This window comes from Asterias rubens, chromosome 12, assembly GCF_902459465.1.
Source record: "Asterias rubens chromosome 12, eAstRub1.3, whole genome shotgun sequence".
NCBI lineage: Eukaryota > Metazoa > Echinodermata > Asteroidea > Forcipulatida > Asteriidae > Asterias > Asterias rubens.
The window spans coordinates 4,449,430-4,472,150 of NC_047073.1; the positions used below are offsets into that span (position 1 = coordinate 4,449,430).

General features: G+C 38.0%; 1 protein-coding gene across 1 annotated transcript; it reads right to left on the reverse strand.

Moving 5' to 3' along the window:
- Positions 1-351: 351 nt before the first annotated feature.
- LOC117297442 (receptor-type tyrosine-protein phosphatase alpha-like) lies at positions 352-22,353 on the reverse strand. Its single transcript, XM_033780478.1, has 17 exons — positions 22,255-22,353; positions 19,651-19,741; positions 17,888-17,964; positions 17,147-17,183; positions 16,329-16,426; positions 15,631-15,750; positions 14,816-15,006; positions 12,138-12,273; positions 10,996-11,145; positions 10,264-10,357; positions 9,448-9,524; positions 8,761-8,895; positions 7,735-7,863; positions 6,460-6,611; positions 5,844-5,979; positions 5,178-5,266; positions 352-3,940 (listed from the first exon to the last, which is right to left on the reverse strand). The coding sequence occupies exons 1-16, from the start codon at positions 22,345-22,347 to the stop codon at positions 5,192-5,194; spliced, it is 1,791 nt and encodes a 596-aa protein (XP_033636369.1). The 5' UTR covers positions 22,348-22,353; the 3' UTR covers positions 352-3,940; positions 5,178-5,191.
- Positions 22,354-22,721: the final 368 nt, after the last annotated feature.

Consider the following 22,721-nt stretch of genomic DNA (forward strand, 5'->3'; position numbering starts at 1 on the left):
AGACTAAATGCAGCTTTATTTTAAGTAATATCTGGAATAATAATATTTAAACAAAAATAGTTCATAACATGAGAACAGAGCTACAGGACTTGGCCCTATTTCATAGAGCTGCTAAGCATGTGATTTTACCTACAAATGAGATTAATGGCGAGTTCAATCATCAGGTGGGCCTTGCACTGAGATGAGTAAAATCTCTTTTGAGTAGTGGTGTTTTTAATTTGTTTAATATGCAAGTCGCCAGACACACAAGGCCTGAAGGCCACTTCAAGGTGTGGGCTACAATTTTTTTTTTCAAAGGCCGTTGCCACCTACTCCTAGGGCTGAAACAGGGTTACCACTTTTACAGTCCATAAGGATGTAGGCTTTGGTATCTGAGAAAAAATGGTTGTTTGACAAGTTAATGTTTCAAACAACATGCTCTGATTGTCTTCAGGAGAATGAAGATGACCAGGGCCCAATTTTATAGAGCTGCTTAGCAAAAAAATTTGCTTAGCAGTCAAATTTCTTCCTTGATAAAAACAGGATTCCCAACCAAATTTCCACATGATTTTCAGGAGAAGCAAACAACGTCTGAATACTAGTATCAGGCAATATGCAACAAATGATAATTTGTATGGTAATCCTGGTTTTATCAAGGACGAAATTTCATGCTAAGCAAAATTTTGTGCTTAGCAGCACTATGAATTTGGGCCCAGAGCGAAACATCGAGTTGTCAAACCACCAGTTCTTCTTAGAACCATCGATACTCAAAAGAGATTTTACGCAAGTGACATTAAAGTGTCAGAGCAAATCTCACTTGATTGGAACGTCCACCATGCAAAATTTCAAATCCAACTTATTAAAGAAACAGTTTGGAATGCTTCATAAACACTGATCATTAAGTGTCTTACACAGCAACAAACTCTATACAAATTAACCAAAGACATAATTAAAGACATGATTTTACCCCAAAAGACCACAAGAAACAAAATGATGAGTAGGATAATAAACATGAACATGTTACTTTTACAATTTAATATTTTGTTCAAAAAATACATCCGTATAAAAAAATAGTACAAGCACAGAGGCACAAGTACTGCATGCATAGCGTTATTTACATTTCGTTTAAAAAGGTTTAATATTTCATTTGCGAAGTTGGTTGGTGAAATGACTCGTGGACAAACTTGATGACCGATGACAATTAAAACAACATGAGTCATTATTCTTCATTTAATCCCGGCTGGGATCCACATTCAATCGTACATTTTAGCCTTTTTTGTTAAAAGGTAGGATGAAAGATTTGTTAATACTCCAAAAAATACCAACCAAGAAGGAAGCAATTTGAAACTGTGTAAGAAGCACTTCAGCTATTGATTGTTTCAACTATTTTGAGAAAGGACTCCCTCTAAAGTAAAATGGTTTAAATAAATTTTCACCCCAAAACAGATGGATTTTGAGAAACAATTCATGCATGAATTTTTTCTCAGATTTCTAAATCAGAGGTGTCCGCTTCGCGAATGTTGCGAGCCTAGAAATGCGGTTTGTACCCGCTGTGCCACCCCGCTCAACATGAATGGATTCAACATTCTTGAAAATACCACGATAGTTTTTCAGGTTTTCTCAACAAGTAGACCATGCATTCAGCTGGAACTTTTACGGGTGACTTTAATTGTATCCTTAGCGAGCAGTTTGCCTGTTGGTTTTTTTCCTTCTATTTTTTCCCCCGCCTAACTTCTGGAATGACGGAGTACACAGTGCTTATTTTACAGTGTAGGGTATAACTTCTTGATCCCAAGTTATTCGGTCTCAAACAAATACATAACCAAGATGAAAAGAAACAAACACAAATCAAAATGGTTAACTATTGGTACCACATGCAATATGAAAAAACATACACAACTACAAATTGCCATATTTACTATAACAAAATGAACACAAAGATGGCTGAAAAGAATAAACTCATAAAAGATCTGAACAAAATGATTCACATCTTGGGGAAAATAAGTACTCCAGATCCAAGGAACATGAAAAAAAAAAAAAAAAAAAATACTAAACTGAAAGACATCTGCATCTGATTATATCAGATCATAATTCAATAAAACAAAATTAAAAAAATACAAAAACATGCATAGTACCTACGTGGGTTCAACCTACTTAAGTCTTGAGCGTTTTGATTTAGAGTAGACAGCAGTATAAAATATTCATCACTCTTTTTTATCAAATTTCCAACTTGGAAGCCATTATCATTTGTAGTTTTTCAAAAAATATATTTGCCTGAATATGCTGAAGGGAAAACATTTGTGAATCACTCAAATTACCTTGATTCTGCAAGAAATTACAAGTAAAACCTGTTCACATTAGTGTTTCAACTTGCTGGTGAACAAAGTCAGGTGGTAAACCTTCAAGTTAGTGTTTGATGCAAAAACATGCGCAGCCTGCAAACTGACAAGAATGCAGCACTCATATAAATGTGTGAAAACTCAATCCATACACCTATAAAATTGTAGATTCTTGACCACATGAAAAAAAAACCCCAAAAAACCAATTAACCTCCTTTTTGGCAAATCTTCACAGCCAACTTGTGATATTGACAAAACAAATAAGTAGTGGTCACTGGAAGTTGCTAGGTGGGCTGCCTCACGTTTGACTGACAAACCACTGGTTCACACCCAACTGCTTTCATAACTGAAATTAACTCATTTGAACTTCTGTCTTGACAATCATTTGAGCGGTCTAAAATTTAAAAATTTCTTGTTTTCATATTTATGCATAGCTCTTGTTAGAGACGTACACATGGATGTACCTGCAACGTTATTGGTAATGGTTATTAAACATCAGCAAAGTAATACCTTGAAATCACCCTTTGAGTGATGGTGGTTTTGAGAATAATCGATAGACTCAAGGTTTCGGAGAGTATACTCTGCGGCTCAACGCACTCTCCCTTATAACCCGAACCGATGGCTCAGTTGGAATCCAGCAGTCTCCTGACATCGGGCACAGTATAGTCTCTGAACGTTCAGTCCTTCGGTTTTTATCAAAACCACCAATTACTCAAAAGAGATCTATCTACATGGTGTCAATGCAAGTTTTCTAATGTTTATTGTCTTTCCACCATGTAAACCTTTAAGTCTTATTTAGTAATTGTTACTTCCTATTTTTTCACACCATGCAAAGCTTCAAACATCCATTAATATTTCCCTCGGTGGAATATCTTAAAAAAACAAACACATATAATATGTGGGAAGAACAAGTATTCTTTGCCACTATAAAAAAAAATCCTTTACAAAAATGTTCTATGTTTACAATTACGATACACAAACTATTAAAAGTAATACTCTAAGTATCATTCTTTGATAAAAATTCATTATCACAACAAATACATCACTACAAATGTGTCTAAATTAAATCACAAAAATATATATGCATTTATTAAATACAGGTTAATCTGAGTAAAAAGAAAGTTAACATAAATAAAATAAAAAACGATGGATATTCGATCTCTACAATTGAGTTCCTGAAGAGTCACAAGTTTTCCATATTTACAAAAAAACTACAAAAATTTGAAGCAAATTTTAAAAGTCTTGTAAAGCCAGGCCTATAGACCGTATTGAATGACCCCTTTTTTTGCTATGAAAGTCGCCACCTTGTAGGTCAAACTGTGTACGCATCCAAACGTGTACATCAATGAAGCACGCATCACGCAGCATTCCCGGTTTGATTTCAACAGCACATGACGCGCACACACACGCATACAGACACCATGTTGTACGGCAGATGTTTGAACGGTGACATCATATTCACTACGGTCTATTTGGAACCATGATGTTGATATAAAAATACACATCTACCAGTGACTGTTTGTCAGTACTATCGGTTCACCTTACATCCTCTTCCCTGCTCAAACTTAGCGGCCTCCAGCATTAAAGTGCTGTAACCTTTGACAATAGTTCAGTATAAGGTCCTTAAAAAAAAAAAACTCTCCATAAAACATGTCATGGAAATATATATTTCAATAAAACTATTACATATTGCGCACCATCTTTACGTACTTACAAACTTTCCCACATCCTTATAAATTAATTTTCTTTCAGGTATAATATGACCGTTATGGAATAACACCTTAATTTCAAATCTGTCCACCTTCCTTATTCATGTTTAAAAGTGCTCATAAGTACAAAATATCACCAACAAAGTTTTAAGTTTAAAAATTAAAACCAGCATAATTCAGGGTCTTATAGGGTGCTAGTCAATGACATGATTTCGAGTTTTATTTCAAGTTGCCCTTGCCGTTCCTGTTAATAATAACTGCACTGTGAATGCATTCTAGCCTTAGTTTCTTGTCACTGCTGAAGTATCTGGGTATATATACAGGCCTGATACTTCACGGAGGCAACAAAGGCGATTGCCTCCGTGCCCCCTGGTCATTGCCTTGGTGCCCTTGAAATGCTCCAGTACAAATTTGCAATTTCATCATAGGGTGCCCTTTACCAAGAAGAAAATGCCTTGGTGCCCTTGCCCTTTCAAAAACGAAGCATAAAGCCCTGTATATACAAAGCGGGAAATCTTCTGAGTTTAAGTTACAATTAAACATTCTGCTACTTAATAGATGCTTATTTGATCGAGAGCTAATTTTGTTGTTCGACGCTCGCGCCAGTGAACACTTTCATTGATACATCATCAATGATCATAAAACATTATCATTTAACATATTTTGCCCCAAAACTCAGCATATACAACGGCTGTGATACAAATATAATTGTGTATACGTTCGTTGTTCCTTTTTGAATATCTTATAAAAATGAACCGATAAGTCGCAAACAAATTGTAATATCTGATTACATACAGAAAAATTCATTCAAAAATTCTGCACCATATTCATGGCACCCTGGAAATAAAAAATTAAAAAACATTTATTGGACATTCTAGTACCTTAGAATATTTTAACATTATATATATAACTCAGTTATTTCTATCCTAAAGAATAAAGTACATCTTTTATATGTTATTTCTGGATGAGGAGTACTCAGAATTTCAAAAACGGTTAAAATCCATCAGATCCGAACACAAGACGCAGAAAATCAGCCTCAACCTTGAGAGGTTTGATTACTTGACGAGCTAAACAATCGGATGAGATGCGTCTTAGACTAAAGAGGGGGAGTCTGTACTGTTATGAGATAAGTTTATAGATTGTAGCTCACCAGAGTTGTTTCGTCTACTTGAAGTTGGCGTAGTGGTCGAAGGAGTCCAGGTATTCCAGCATGGCTCGGTAGCAGAACTGGTATTGCTCCTGCAGGTGAGAACATCAGAGGCAAATCATTTTAAGCGATGGAGAAATCAAATTGAATAATTAAAAAATAATAAAAATATTTGGTTTGACCACTTATGGATGTTTGATGACCAATGTAGCACTAGTGTGAAAAAGAAGTCATGTTCCACTAAAAGATTTGAATGTGATTTTGCGACCTCAGAATTAGATTTTGAGGTCTCGAAATCAAGCATCTGAAAGCACACAACTTTGTGCGACAAGGGTGTTTTTCTTCCATTATTATCTTGACAACCAATTGAGTTCAAATTTTTCGGTGGCACATCCGAGTGCGGAGCGAGGCAGCCGAAACGCCACGGGACATGAGACCCACAATGGTACCCTAGAAAATGTTGAGGTTTTCTAAGGTGCATTATTGTAGTTGTACATGGTTGTTTCCATGCATATGCTAGGCTAACAAAAAAAAGCAAAAAAAAAAAGCGGAAGAGTTGCATGCCTGAGCTGTACAGACAAAAATTAAATCAACAACAGAGGAAGAAAACCATAACAGTAGGGGAAAAATTGAGGAGATATAGTCTGTTATAAACCAAATAGTACGTACCAAATCTTGGACCATGTGAGGGCGCTGTTGTCTGAGTGACCGCACCGTCTGGAAGATGTCGACGATCCCCTCTGCCTTGGCCCTCTGGAGTAGGAAGCTTAATGCGATAAAAACTCCAGTACGTCCGGAACCCGCACTGAAAAACCATATAGTGAAAAGGTGTTACACCAAAACGAGACAATCAACAAAATTATAACACCAAACTTAACATTATTATTATTACTATTATTATTATTATTATTATCGTTATTAATATTTGTGGCAAAGCCTTGCGTTCTCCAAGTACAGTGGGGTGTCATGGCCGAGCGTTTAAGAGTGCAGGATTCAAGCTCTGCTGTTTGATCAGCAGAGTGTGGGTTCGAATCCCGGTTGTGACACTTACTACGTAAAATTGGGGAGGTAGTGCTTTCTGCTCTACCGGCCAGGCTTCGGACTGATGATACCCAAGCCTACATTCGTATGGATTATAAAAGGGGTAACCCTGTTTCAGCCCTAGGAGTAGGTGGCAAAGGGCTCTGGACAAAAATAATTGTAGCCCACACCTTGAAGGTGCCTTCAGGCCTTGTGTGTCTGGCGACTCGCATAAATAAAAAAAATAAAAAAAATAAAAAAATACCTGCAATGGACCAGGATTGGGAAGCGTCCGATGTCATGTTGATAGTCATAGACCAATCCAATGACTCTAATCAATGAAGTCGCAGTCTCTGGAGATCCAACCTCAGGCCAACCGTGGAAATGATACTGACGAATCAACTTGGTACCGCCTCCCTGCAAAAACACAATATTAACAACAAGTTAATATATTGCGCATTTCAGAGTAACCGTATCAATGCGCTTTACATTAGTGCCCCGCTAGCCTGAACAACTTGACGTCGCACTTTGAGGCTTGTGAATCGACCGATCCATCAAGCTCCGCCCCATTGCGAATTGACCAATCACAACGCAACGAAGCTCCAACACTAAGGTCCGACATGCGTGCGCGTATCTTGGTGCGCGCGGTTGCGCAGAAAGGCATTGGAGAGCCCCACGTGTTCTTGATCACACGTGCTTTGTGGGCTGGATCGGTCTCTTACGCTAGAGAGTGGTCTTGAGCCAACATCAGTATATTGACGGTAACGTAATATAGATGTACCATTGATCTCGCATTCAATTCGTAGTCCAATTATGCTTACACGTTTAACATCAATATACGATGTACATGAAAATACATGTTTATGGTAACCAATGACATCCCTGAATCTGTAAAACCAAATCCTACCAATAATTTAATCTTATGAGTTTATACTATAAAAAAGAAGAAGACGTGGCTCAGAAAAGAGCCACCAGTTGTTGATTTTTTTCTCAATGTTTTTTTTTCTGATGAGTTCCTGGGGTAGATTTCACAAAGAGTTACGACTAGTCTTCACTTGAGTTACTTGTCCTAACCATAGAACTAACTTAGGACAAGCCTTAAAGACGCTGGACACTATTGGTAATTGTCAAAGACCAGTCTTCTCACTTGGTGTATCTCAACAAACGCATAAAATAACAAAATTTCAGCTCAATTGGTCATCAAACTTGCGAGAAAAGTATGAAAGGAAAAAACACCTTTGTCACACAAAGTTGTGTGCTTTTAGATGCTTGATTTCGAGACCTCAAGTTCTAAATCTGAGGTATCGAAATCAAATTCGTTGAAAATTACTTTTTTTCTCGAAAACTACGTCACTTCAGAGGGAGCCTTTTCTCACAATGTTTTATACTATCATCCTCTCCCCATTACTCGTCAAAGGTTTTATGCTAATGATTATTTTGAGTAATTACCAATAGTGTCCACTGCCTTTAAGTTCCATATTACCTCCTAGTCTTTAACTCTTTGTGAAATTAACAGCTTGGCTAAGAGATGATGTTATACCTTTGTTGTAGACACTTCCAAGTCTCTGATAGTGAAGTCTTCCTCTTCTTTCTGATCCTTGACGGTCACAGTGAGGAAGGCGTGGTTCACTGTGTCCCCATGCCCCGGCCAGTACTGAGAGCACATACTCTGGAAAGTCAAAGACAATCCTGGATTAATCAATCAGCTATGTAGCAATCTTACAATTTTGAAGTTTCCCTGACTGTGTCATTAAAGGGTGAAATTAAATAAACTGTTCCATGGTCTTGACACAAAAATTACTTTACATTTGATCAAAATGTTGGTTAAAGGTAAATAAAAACGTACAACACAAAAATATCCACGTATTTACATTAAACTTTTTAACACAGTTAAAGAAAATGATGGTAGAAAGCTTTCCTTAAAGATGCTATGTCAGATTTTTGGCCCCAAGCATTAATAAATAGATTTTTTTTTTAGTAAATGTTATTTCAAAGAGTATCACCCCCTCTGACGAAAAAAAGTTTAGTTTTTACTTTTAATGGTCAGGAACCATGACAAAAATTTAAAACGTTTCTTATAAAACACATAAGAATTGGTCACATGATATTTTGTAGGGATCCCGACAAAAACTAATTTTTGAGCACTTTACTTCACTGCTACTAATAATTGGCAGACTTTTTTGAGCAATGGCTCAAATGAAAGCTTGAAAACTTTCTCGACCCCCATCAAAATACCTATTGAATTTTAAATCAAATTTTTTGGGTCAAATCGGCCAAAGTTCTGACATAGCATCTTTAATATATTGCTTGCTGAGGTGCTGATTTTTTTTTAGAAATGAGTAAAACAATTTAAAGAAAATTATTTTAGCCCGTTCACAGGATTTAGGCAACTCTCCTAAAAAACATTGCTCTGTGATTCTTACTTTTGTCCCGTAAAACTTGACGAAGCTGAAACTTCTTTTGAGCTTGCAATGTAGTGTGCAGAGCCCAAATGTTCTTTTGTTCCCCCCACAAAGGAAAAGCGTTTGTCCCTTTAGGTACCTAAAGGTCAAAGGTTACAGGTTACCTGTCCTCTTTCCTCGCACTCTGACATCATGACAATGGTCGAGCATTGGTTCTCCCACGCCAACCGCCAGAAGTCACCCATTGTGTTCGGCAGAGGACCCTGAGCTGCAATGTAGGCCTTCTTGTGCTCGTAGCCCTAGATAAAAAAATACACAAATCAAACATGTTTGACAACCTGGTAAATCAAGAACTCCTCACTGTTCTCCAAAATGATTGATTTCTCCAGAGATCCTACATTTCTGTATAATCATCACCAAACACTTTGATGAGTTACTCCCTTTTGAAATTAGCCACTACACCATTTAAAAAAAAAACCAGCATTACAAGTAAAATGATATTTTAAACTACCATTGTGTGCAAAAGGATACAAATTAGACATAAGTATGATCATAATTTTGTGCTTAAGCAGCTCTATAAAATTGGGCCCATGTGACTCTCTCTAAATGTCTTGGGGTGGTTCTGAAAAGAACCGTTGGTTTCAATTCAACGTTTTGATCAGTATGCTCTGATCTTCTGATCTTCTTCTGGATAAAGCGTGATCCTTTTTTTCTTCCCCCCCCCTTTTTTTTTTGGGGGGGGGGGGTGGGGTAAAAATACTACAAAGATTTCAGGTTAAAACAGGGAATTCACATCCCCTGCTAAGGGTTTGCTTAGTACGTATATCATGGTTGGGCGTTTGAACACTCACATCAATGAAGGAGGCGTTGATGTAGTTAGAGTGTTCCTGCCCGGTCAACCTCTCCAGCTTCACTCGATTAAAATCATCTGGAAAAAAATATCAAATATATTTTTGTACAATAATATTCACATAGCGCCAAGTTTATGAAAAACTTATCACAAGCTCCATAAGGCACTTAAAAAAAAATAATGTATATATATATATAAAAAGATTGCGTGAATGACAACAAATTATTAAGGAAGTAGTTAAATTAAAAAGTACCAGTACAAAAACACTACAGGAAGAGTTTAATATATAAATAGGATGTTATGTAATCAAACTCAAGGACATTATATTTAAAGGCAGTGGACACTTATTGGTAAGAGTCAAAGACCCAGTCTTCTCGCTTGTTGTATCTCAACACATGCATAAAACAACAAACCTGTGAAAATTTGAGCTCAATCGGTCGTCGAAGATAAAACGAGCTAGGACTTTAGGACTAGTCCTAAGAGATATTAAAATCTTAAGGCTAGAACTAGATAAGACTAGTTTTAACTCCTTGCTCCTTGTGAAGTCCACCCCTGGTGGCATTTGATCTTGGTCGATGGCGTAGTGGCCGTCCATCATGTCCGTGGCCTTGCGATGTTAGGGGCTATCTCATAAAACAAAAGCAATATTGAAGTTCTATTGGGGGATTTTACCAAACATCGGCTTAGGCTTTCGCTCCAGCCTCTGGCTTCATTTGAAGCCAGAGCCCCAGCCTATGTTTGGAACAGATCCATGGATTCTAAACTAACAAAGCCCATGTGACCTGTCTCTTTAAGACACTGAATTCTTAGTACTTACATGGAATGACTTGACGAAGACGATTCTTGAATTTATTGGCCTCGATGTTACCTCCTTTCTGATCCTTGTTCTCTACCGGCAGGCTGGCCAACGTCTTGAAAGTCAAACAAGAAAACAAATATCAAAAGTTTGAAACTAATTTTATAAAGCTAATAAGCAACAACAAAAAAGTGGCTAAGCAGAAACAGTTAACAACCAAATTGCTTAATCATTCAGATGTTGTGACGGATTAGTTGTGACTGTTAGCCACTTGGTATTTTGCCAAGTACAATTTTTTTATTTGTTTAAATTTTGTTATTGCAACAATTTATTGACACCATCACATGGTGACCAAAAGTGCAAACAGTGGCTTAGCAGAAAAAGTTAACAGCCTAAATGCCTCGTCATTCAGATGTGTGACAGGTTCGTTGTGACTGGTACCCACTTTGTACAATTTTTCATTTCTTTAAATTTTGTTATTGCTATAATTCACATGGTGATCAAAAGGTCAAACTGCATGGCAATTTACAAGATAAAAACATCAAATCTAAGTAGACAACAATGTTATTTGAACATACATGATATTTGATCCTTGGGAAAAAAAGTAGGAACATTTCACTGAGCCTGGAGGGCTGACCAACATGCACCTATGGAGTAATTTCTAATAAATTTATTTAATAAATAATAAATAAATAAATAATTTAAACAAGTTTTTTTCTAAGTTCCAAGTCCCTGATGCATACATGTACATACTCGGTATTCCTGATCAACTCCAGTGAAGTCACCGTCCGGATCCTTCTTGGAGAGTTTCTGGTATAAGATGCGAAGGCTCTCAATGGCCACCTCGGTGTGGCCAAACAGATACTCCTCGGCGAGGGCCTTGTGGATCAGAATATACTGCACCTAAAGTCACAAACAAAATAATCAGGATTAGGATCTTGGAATCTTAGATAACTACCACGATCCTTAGAAGAGCTTAAGGAACATTGAAATTGACTGGAATAAGGGTGGATGGCGCAAAGAAGTAAGACTCATTAAAACTATCAAGCAAAAAACAACAAATTTTTTAAGTAACTGTTCTCCTCGCTATAGGAGTGTAGAGTACTTGTCCCTCTCAGTTTTCTGTGTAAGATTGAGGCAATTTTAAATAGTAATGTAATGATAGCAGTTGGTGGTTGATAGCGCGTTGGGGGTGATAGCGCGCCATGTTGTGACAATTCCAGGAGAGTCTTGAACCAAGACTAGCTTAGAGGTGGATCAAACAGTTCATCATGGCCCACTTCCCCATCCCTCATCCTAGCTCCCTGATGTACATACCAAGTATTCCTGATCAGGTCCGAACTCCCTCATGTACATACACCAAATTATTATTATTATATGCTGTTTTTCACATTTTCAAGGTGGAGAGACTACTTAAAAGGTTAAAAACTAATCGTCCTAACTCGCAGCTAGAGCTGAATTGCGAAGAACGCGGCTACAACGTGTTCGAGAAGCAGGCTACAAGGGCGCATTCAGCTCCCAGCCACATCAACCCATTATGACCACGGAGCACAGCCAAGATCGAAAGTGTTTGATTTTTTCCTAAGGGAGGAAAACCGGATAGTCTGGAAAACCCTCGTGGCACAGCAGAGAACCAACGCACCACTCAACTCACATATGGCCCCGACCGGGAATCGAACCGGGGTCACCTTGGTGAGAGGCGAGTGCTTCACACACAAGCCAACCGTGCCACCCACAATAGGAATGAAGAAACTGTCTTATAAGAACAGGTGTCACGCCCATGAATTTACCGGTCATAAACAAAGGTTTAAACACACCCACGTGACCCACTCTCCACTAATAGGAATAGCGAAACTGTCTGAGGTATTTATGAATATATTTTTATTAGCACGTACCAGTGACTGGACAAGAAGATTTCTCTGGCTGCGGAGTTCGTAGATGACGTTGTAGATGTCCACTTTCTTCTCTTTCTTCATCATATCCAGCATGGAATCAATCAGAATGTAAGTACCAGTGCGTCCGACACCAGCACTAAACACAAAATATAAACGGACAGATTTAGTAAAAGTTTCCAAGGAGACTTGAGAAACCAAACTGTTTTGTCTGTCTGTGTTTGTGTTTAAAAAAAATGTAATTTAATGTTTTTATCCATCCTATTATTGGCGCTCGCGCTTTCGGTTGTGGCTGAAATAAAATTTAAAAAATAAAAAATCATGCCAAAAGTGAAAGTGCAACGTTAAAAATGCAAGAGCTTTGCTTACTGTAAGCAAAGTATGGGCACTTATGGAAGCAGAGAAATCAACGCTTACAATAAGCTTTTATTTAAAGGTTAGCAGGGAATTTTTGCTTGTGCGTTTGCTAGGCATTCTTTTTGTTTACACAGCTAGCGCATGCACATTTAGTCTACTCAATGTTTGTGTAAGCGCTGAATTTCTGCAAACCGGGAATTCCATGCCTACGGCAAGCGTATTTTCACAGAGCAGCGGGGAATTTTTGCTTGTGTGTTTGCATACTCAATGTTACTAGGAACTCTTTGTTTACACAGCTAGCACAGAAACTTGGCGCTTGCACAGTCAGTAAGCGCCCAAGTTCTGGTGATTAAAGTGCAGAATTATTCAGTATGCGGAGTCTTGATATTAGGTCCTGATTAAATTGTATATAAGGATAGCAGTTTTAAGCCTTAAATGCAGTGGACACTATTGGTAATTGTCAAAGACTAGCCTTCATAGTTGGTGTATCTCAACATATGCATAAAATAACAAACCTGTGACAATTTGAGCTCAATCGGTCATCGAAGTTGCAAGATAATAATGAAAGAAAAAAAACACCCTTATCACACGAAGTTGTGTGCATTTAGATGGTTGATTTCAGGAACTCAAGATCTAAATCTGAGGTCTCGAAATCAAATTCGTGGAAAATTACTTCTTTCTCGAAAACTATGGTACTTAAGCTGTCTCTCACAGTGTTTTATACCATCAACCTCTTCCCATTACTCGTCACCAAGAAAGGTTTTATGCCAATAATTATTTACTACCAATAGTGTCCACTGCCTTTAAAAGACTTTAGTTGGTTACAACTGGCTCGTATTAAACTGTCCAATACCAGCAGAAAACAGCTACAAAAATTTGTTTACTACCAATCAACCTAGTTTGTACAGTAACTACCAGCACTTTCTGTACAGTGCCTGCAAGTATTTTTATGGATTTTAAATGGATTTGGCTTTATTCATAACAATTTGAATAATATTTGTATCTGTCCTGTAACTGGCGCTTGTGGAATAAAATTAAATTAAAATAACCAAAAACAGAATTAGCTGCAAACTCTTGACCAAAAATTATGGTATAATTGTATAAATAGTAGCCTGACATTTCGACCCTAGCCAAGTCTTTGAAGACTCGACTAAAGTCTAAATGTGAGGCCCACTAACTATGTTGGCTTTACAAATTATTTATTTGATTACACATCCACCAGCACAACTGACACCTATAACACGATGAATAGGACAAATGAAGAAATGCTCAGTTGTCATACAATACAATAAAATACAATGATCTTTGTCAGATCCCAAACAGGGTAGTGCAAATGCTCGCATACAGTAAAAATGACAAATTCTAATCGAACAGCGCAGAGCATAATGTACTTTACAGGGTGTTGTAAGCACAACAATCAGTGGTAAGCAGAACCATGGTATGTACTTTACAGGGTATTGTAAGCACAACAATCAGTGGTAAGCAGAACCATGTTAATGGGCTCAGTAGCCGTCCATTTCACCAAACTCTTCCTAACTTAGGATTAGTCTTAGGACTTAGGACAAGTTAACGGCAGTGGACACTATTGGTAATTACTCAAAATAATTATGAGCATAAAACCTTTCTTGGTGACGAGTAATGGGGAGAGGTTGATGGTATAAAACATTGTGAGAAACGGCTCCCTCTGAAGTGCCATAGTTTTTGAGAATGAAGTAATTTTCCACGAATTTGATTTCGAGACCTCAGATTTAGAGCTAGAGGTCTTGAAATCAACCATCTAAACGCACACAACTTCGTGTGACAAGGGTGTTTTTCCTTTCATTATTATCTCGCAAGTTCGATGACCGATTGAGCTCAAATTTTCACAGGTTTGTTATTTTATGTATATGTTGAGATACACCAACTGTGAAGGCTAGTCTTTGACAATTACCAATAGTGTCCAGTGTCTTTAAGCTCCTTAACCATAGACATCCGGATGCATTGAACACATCCTCAGTAAGGAGGTGCTTCGTGAAATCGGCTGCAGGACACAAACATGACTGCTGCAAACTGCTACATGAATTAAACGCTACATGTAAGCAGCTCTATCAATTTGCCGTAAGTGACCATCTCAAAGTAAAATCTGTGACTTATAAAGCACTAAGGCCGGATCCGAATTGGCGGCTACGACTACGGCTTGATCGCCGCGTCATCATGCATTGAAGTGTAGGGCGCCCTTAGCAACATCCCTGGCAACGGTCGTAGCCGCAGCCATAGCCACCAATTCGGACACGGCCTCAGTTTGGTCCATGGTCCAGCATATTACTTTAGACTGGTATCTTTACCTGCAGTGTATGACGGTGTTACCAGGGTCAGTGCGGTTACCAGACATGTGCCTGATACGTTTAAGAAAGCACAGCAGGCTATGTGGGTACTTGGGAACGCCAAAGTCCGGCCAACCCAGGAAGTGGAATTGCATCAGGATCCGAGATTCACCCAGGACCGGCTCATCATCTTCGTCTTCACCTTCAATGGACTACAAGAACAACAAATATTCAATAATTGTTTGTGTTTAGTTATACAAGATGAAAATATTGGCTCAATCCACTAGTTGTATTGATTGTATTCCTCATCCAGTCTTGTTCATGTGTTTTTTTGAGTTTGATTACATGTTTTAATCATACCTGCTATTTGCTTAAAGGCAGTGGACACTATTGGTAATTGTCAAAGACTAGCCTTCACAGTTTAACATATGCATGAAATAACAAAACCTGTGAAAATTTGAACTCAATCGATCATCGAACTTGCCAGATAATAATGAAAGAAAAACACACCCTTGTCACACGAAGTTGTGTGCATTGAGATGGTTGATTTTGAGACCTCAAGTTCTTAATCTGAGGTATCGAAATCGAATTCGTGGAAAATTACTTCTTTCTCGGAAACTATGGCACTTCAGAGAGAGCCGTTTCTCACAATGTTTTATACTATCAACCTCTCCCCATTACTCATCACCAAGAAAGGTTTTTATGTTAACCATTATTTTGAGTAATTACCAATAGTGTCCACTGCCTTTAATGTTGTTTTTCTACAGTGCTATTTTTTTAAATTGTAATTCATTACGTCCAAGTCACGTTCGATCTCAATCTAATTTATGTCTTACCTTCTGCATGGTGAACTTTCTGATGACATAATCAGCGCATGTCACAACGTCGTCAAGGGTTACGATGATGTCTTCATACATGATGGCATCCTCCTCCGGCCAATACTCGGCACATTTCTCCTGTTCAAAAAACCCCAAGACAAACAAATTATTCAATTAATCTTTACACAAAAGTGTGACGACAGGAATCATATTTCGTCCTTGGGGGAAAAAAGAGGCCTATTTTTATCAAGGACAAGGGCTGACCTTCAAGTGTACACATGGTGTGTGCTTTAAAGGTGTGTTGTGGCCGAGTGGATATGAGCACCAAACACATGCTCCTAGCCCAATTTCATGGCTCTGCTTCCTGCCGAATTTTGCGCTTACGATCATCATTCTCCGCTTACATGCAAGCGCAAAATTTCTGCGCTAGCCTTGTAAGCGTAGAATGCCTACAACTACTATGCGAGCGCAGTGAGACAAAATTTCCCACTAACCAGTAAATCCCTGCGAACCAGTGAAATACGCTAGACGTAAGCACAGAACTCCCTGCTTCCGTAAGCGCCGATTCTGTGTTTACGGTAAGCAGAGCCATGAAATTTTGCCCTGTTGTGTTCTGATAAGCAGAGTCAGGAGAAGAAGATGTGAATATGTTTACAAGTGGTTTAGATGCTGTATGGGAGGGGTCAGGGGTCAGATGTCGAGAGGCTTGTACATACCCTGCCATTCTCAAGGCACTTAGTCAGCATGATGACAGTTGAGCAGTTCTGCTCCCAGATCATGCGCCAGAAGTCAATAACAGTGTCTTCCCGTGGACCTGTGGGGGGGGGGGGAGACCAAAAACAATCCAATGTTATGACTCCAGCATGCCTCAACTCAGAACTATATTTGCCGTTTTATTTAATTGTTTCTCGTGTACTTTTATGTTGAAATGGAATTCAATTAAATTAAAATCTTAAAACATTGATTTATTACGCTAGGCTATGATTCACATCATACATACATACTATGGTTAAAGGCAGTGGACACTTTTGGTAATTACTCAAAATAATGATTGGCTTAAAACCTTACTTGTAGTGTGGAGTGGTTGATAGTATAAAATTAAATTAAGTTTTTGAGAAAGAAGTATTTTTCAATGAGTTTGATTTTGAGACCTCACATTTAGAATTTGAGGTCTCGAAATCAAGCATCTGAAAGCGCACAACTTTGTGTGACAAGGGTGTTTTTCTTTCATAATTATATCACAACTTCCATGACCGATTGAGCTCAAATTTTCACAAGTTTGTTGTTTTATGTGTATATTGAGATACACCAAGTGAGAAGACTGGTGTCCAGCGTCTTTAATGAAGTAAAAAGAGAGTCATTTAAAGAGTTCTACCCAAATATTAGTCACCCATCCCAAAACAGACACTTCCTCTGAGCAAGTACTACAGTGTAGTTCACGCTTCCTCTAAAGCTATAAATTTATAGTTTATGGAACACTGCTTGCAAAACTCTCACATCGACATTTTGTATTAGACATGCCAAGTCAACTTACCCTGTGCAGCAATGAACTTCTTTGGTTTCTCATAGCCCTATAAGCAAAAGACAAATATAAAATCAGCAAAACAACCCAGAGGACTCATTCATGTCTATTACTTGAACAATGAAGGACTAATACCCAGGTCAAAATTCCAGTTGAACCTAGTTAACTGGGGTCAACTGGTTCAACTGGATAGTGACCAAACTCGTCCATTTTCCATATTAACCAACTGGTTTGGACTAGGTTTAACCGAGTTCAACTAGGTTGAAATTATAAACCATTAGGTTTCTGTCCATTTTCCGTATTAAACCAACTGGTATTAACTGTGTTTAACTAGTTTATCAACTGGTTTTCAACTAGTTCAACTAGAATTGGGCAGTTTTAACCAACAAAAACTTTGTGTTAATTATTTTGCTTGAGATTCTCATGCGAGTCTATTTTTGGATGACCTCACCTTCCACACTAATCACTCGATCTTGTGTGTAATCTTTATTGTTTAGTTTATTTATGCTTTCTCTTGTATAAATTTGTTTATTTGTCTTGTAAAGTGCATTGAGAGTACTTGCAGTACTGAATTGCCCTGTATAAGTGTTTCTTACTATTATGCCAATTTTGTGTCATACTTAGGCCGTGTCTAAATTGACGTCTACGGCTGCAAACATTATAAAGTTACCCTTTCATGCACATCTAATGTTAGCGAAAAATTTAATGTGTTTTTATCTTCTCCATTTTTGTTTAGCTTTGTGAAAAACTTACATTGACGTAGCAAGCATTGATGTAGTCTGATCCCTCCACACCTTTGGTCTCCTTCAGTTTTACTCTTGTCTGATCGTCTGTAGAAGTCAAGGAACAATACTTGTGCATTAATCTCACCATTGCCCAACTCAGTCCCCAAACTGAATTTTGTTTACAACATCTTTCAGAAAATTGAGTACACCTTTAAGGGGAGGGTATATCTTAAGTAATTACTCAAACAAAATGAATGACCATCAAAGCTTTCGTGGTACCGAGCACTGGAGAGCTGTTGATGTTACAAAACATTGCTAGAAACGACACCCTTTGAAGTAATATAATTTTAGAGAACGAGGTATGTACCATTTCATTAACAAATTTGAACCTGGGAATCTGAACACAGTGAAAGAGAATCTGAAAACAATGGAATTGTTTTCTTTTTCGGGCAGTGCAGTGACGTTAGGTTTCCACAGCTGTGTTTTGATTGTTCAGAGGTGATGTTTTAGTCAGCTGCACTTTTGGTCGTCTGAATAATGTTTGAATATATTGTGCTTATAATGGGAGACTTTCTGGGACGATAGAGGGAAGCAGACTTACCGGGTAAATCCATTGTTCTCAGAATTATGCGCATGTTCAGAACTACGTAATCAATGGAAATTTACCCGGTGTGTCTGCTGCCACCTAGCGTTGGAAAGTCTCCTGTTGTACATGACTGTAATGTTGTTTAAAGCCATTATACACTTTCGGTAAACAGTATTGTCCAAAGTCCCACACTTCGTGTATCACAACTTGTATATAAAATAACAATCCTGTGGAAATTTAGGCTCAATCGGACATCGGAGTCTGGAGAAAATAACAGGAAAACCCACTCCTGTTTTCGCGCGTTTCGCCGTGTCATGACATGTGTTTATAACAAATCCGTAATTCTCGTTAACGAGAATTTATATTGTTTTACCGTTTTCTCAAAAAGTAAAGCATTTCATGGACTAATATTTCAAGAGAAGTCTTTCACCATTACCTTCTGTAAACCCTGTAAATTATTTGTAAATCTGTGAACTTTTTTTTTTTTTTTTCTGTACTGAAAGGGTTCAATGGCTTTGAAGGGTGGCTGCATTTTATTCATTTAAACGATTAAACATTACTTTTTAAACTTGAAATATTTTTTTGTATATTTTATTAAATGCGCAAGTATTTTAAAAATGGTTTTCAAGAGATTAGGGGAAGCCACCCCGCCACTAAAAGGGAGCCTTCATTTGCATAAACGTGACGTCATGTCGGTAACCCGAGCCGTCAGGCCCCCTGGCTGTGTGCATATAGAGACGTGTGCACTGCGTGGCCTGGTACCTAGGCGCGCGTAGTTAGGGACCAGACTTTTTTTGCCGACGATATGTTTGAATTCCCGACGTGACGTCGATGGTGGGGGGCGGTAACAATCCACAGAAGGGGGGGGGCATGACTTATTCGCTAATTGCTAAAAGTCAGATATGTCAGGAATAAACAAAACACATTTTCATGATGTTCAATACATATATCAGAAATAAATGACAGCAAAATTGACTTTTATTTGAATTCACTGCAGCACCCCTTTAATACGTAGACATGTACATGTTCATGGGAACCCCTACTGCAACTCTCTTTGTAAAATGAGTGCAGGGTCAAAGGTGCATTTGTACGGTTTCTGACGTCGGCTCAAGGCAAGTATCTGGCATAAATCATAAGCCAAGAAGTGTGATGCAGATGTTCAGTCTAGAGCGGTAGCTACATGTACATTGTCTATGTCTACTCACATGCTGTGATGTTGATGTAGCGATTCTTCTCCTTGTTGCATTCCATCTGACTGGCTTCTCTTGTGACTGCTCCTGTGGATTCAGGTATGGACTGGGCATGGACGAAAAATCAAGTAAAAATTATAAAATACACTAACAAAAAAAGGTGATTCTTCCATCTCTGGCCAATTTCTTAAAGCTGCTTAACGGTTGATTTTGTGTTCACCGCGCGAGTTTCCATTTCAAAGAAAAAGCTGCTAACCGCAAGCACACAAAAAAGGCATGCTAACCATCCGGTGCTAACTGTATGAAATTAGTGATGTAACAATGCAAATCCAAGGTGACGGGCATTCTGGCTGCCTGGTTTTCAAGCTAAAACTGAGTAATATGCTTACATGTATGCTTAGAGACACTGGACACTATTGATAATTGTCAAAGACCAGTCTTCTCATTTGCTGTATCTCAACATATGCATAAAATAACAAATCTGTAAAAAATTTGAGCTCAATTGGTCATCAAAGTTGCAAGATAATAATGAAAGAAAAAACACCCTTGTCACACGAAGTTGTGTGCTTTCAGATGCCTGATTTCGAGACCTCAAACTCTAAATCTGAGGTCTCGAAATCAAATTCGTGGAAAATTACTTCTTTCTCGAAAAATACTCCACTTCAAAGGGAGCCGTTTCTCACAATGTTTTATACTAGCAACCTCTCCTCATTACTAGTTACCAAGTAAGATTTTATGCTAATAAATATTTTGAGTAATTAACAATTAGTGTCCACTGTCTGTAAGACAATGTTTCTGCTATAGTAAGCACAAAAGTTGTCTTACTTTACATGTAGGCAGCTCTATGTTAAATTGGTGTGTTACCCCCTGCTACATGTACACACTGTAAGTACAGCAGCCGAATTTCACGAAACGCTAGGATCAATCCTATCTCGAGTTAGGACGAGTAACCCGTCCTAACTTAGGATGGGTTCAATGCGTCCTACATATTTGGATACGGAACTGAACCCGTCCTAAGTCCTAAGATTCATCCTAAGCCAGGAAGAGTTTGGTGAAATCGACGGCAGGACCTATTAGAGTGGCCTCTTACCGGCCATGCCTTATTAATTAAGATATTGCTCTAGAAAAGAGGGTTCTTGGTTCAAGTCCCACCCAAGTTTCTTATTTTAACAACAATTTTGATGAACTGTATCTCTCTCTCGAGTTAAAAAACGAGCCCTCTCTATAGTAGATGACCAGTTTCACCCAGCACATTCCCTCTCTCAGCCCATGCGGTCTAAGAATCACTTCCGTTCAATTAAATCTGGATCCAACCGTACGTTGCAGAGTTTTTATCCCACAGCTGTTCGTGTTCTAAATGACAGGTTTTAATCATGAATGTCTATTTCTGATTTTAATTCTATCGTACTATTTTTATCTTTCGTATTTCGCCTGTATATTGTAATACTTTTCAGAGTTGTTTATATTATATTTCCATGTATTTTTGTAAATGGTTAATTTTTAGTGTAATTTGTATACAACATAATATTTTTAGACACGCAAAACCAAAACGAATTTCACTGTACTAATATTTGTTTTTTTAACAAGTGACGATAAAACATTATTCTATTCTATTCTATTCTAGTTTTATTAGATAACTTGCTTCGTACTTCCCAATCCATGTCTCCTATGGCCTCTCCCTCGTTCCCATGTATTGTCTTCCCACCCCTCCCCCACCCTTCCTTCTCTCCTTTTTCCAACCCCCCCTTTCCTTTCCAAGTCATCCTTAGTTTAGTTTCTGTTTTTATGTATATTTTAAATCCGATGTACTTTATAACTATTTATTTGTGCAATGTGATAGTTTTATTATATTGTTTATATATTTATTATGTTTTTATTATATTGTTGCTGTTTTAATGTCTACGGTTCACTGTGGAAATAAACTGATTGGATTGGATTGGTCAAGATCCACAGTCATGTATGTTTTGTGCTATTTGTAATAGCTGTATTTTAATGTGGAAATCGAGAAAGTGATTTTCATGCTGGGCATGACGAATAAAAATCTAATCTAATCTAATCTAATCTAATCTAAGAGTGGTCTCCCTAAGGATATTTTTAAACACGAGACATGAGAGGCACAGAGCATGCAGAGCTTATCACACATTAGTGCAAGGGTGAAACCGGAGACTTTTGAGACGCTGGCTGGCAGCAGACATACATGTAACAGTCCTTTTTTAGCAGCTCTGAGCATGCGCGCACATGCTCACTATTGCGCGCGGAGGGTCTTAGCAAGTGCTCTATTGGCGAGAACTGTGATAAAGGACCTGTAGTGTGTAGTCAGTAAGGAATTCACAAGGATGCAGACAACTTAGGAAACAGTATGGTATCATGTTCACTTGTAAAACAACTCTACCATACAAGATGGCGTAACCCCCAAACACTAGAGGGCGCACTTGTATTTAACCAAGGACACAGCAGGATCGTCCAAAAGCCTCCCATTTTTCACCCCTTATGCAAATGATTACCTTTGAAAAAAGTAATGCATTACTCTATGAGCTTTTTGTTATGCGCTTTGAAAATGTTTTGGAAAAAAGCGCAATATAAATGCCAATTATTATTATTATTATTTTTAATACTTACCTTAAACTCATTCTTGAAGATTTCATCTTCATTCTGGCTCTTCTGTTGGACTTTTTCAGGCAGTTCTTCGATTGGGATGGGGAGGACAACCATGTGGGTGAATTCTGTGAAAAAGGAAACAAAACAAGAAATAAGGGGTTATAATAAAATATAAGTAAGAGTGCTTTTGGTTACAAAAAAACCCAAGTCATTACCCCATGACGTGCTAAGGCCACAGAACTGGGCTGCTATACTTTGCGTTACGCCCATAGAGTTATATATAATAACTAATAATAACTACACGACCATTTTATAAGTTGAAACAACAACAATGGCATAGCATGTTTATCATAATACACACACCGGCATGTACTTCATATTCAAAACGTGTATAATTTGCATCTTACAAAATGGCAAGCGTGTCCCCTTGCCAGTTCTTACAAAACTCTATGGCTGTGCTTCTAAGCATGACCGTGCCACACCTTATT

Excerpts from the sequence above, each read along its gene's own strand:
- LOC117297442 (XM_033780478.1), bottom strand. The coding sequence starts at position 22,347 with ATGGTTGTCCTCCCCATCCCAATCGAAGAACTGCCTGAAAAAGTCCAA. Across the intron at positions 8,896-9,447 it reads TCAACGCCTCCTTCATTGAT|GGCTACGAGCACAAGAAGGC; the intron begins GTGAGTGTTCAA and ends TTTTTTATCTAG. Across the intron at positions 5,267-5,843 it reads CTCACATGGTCCAAGATTTG|GAGCAATACCAGTTCTGCTA; the intron begins GTACGTACTATT and ends TCTCACCTGCAG.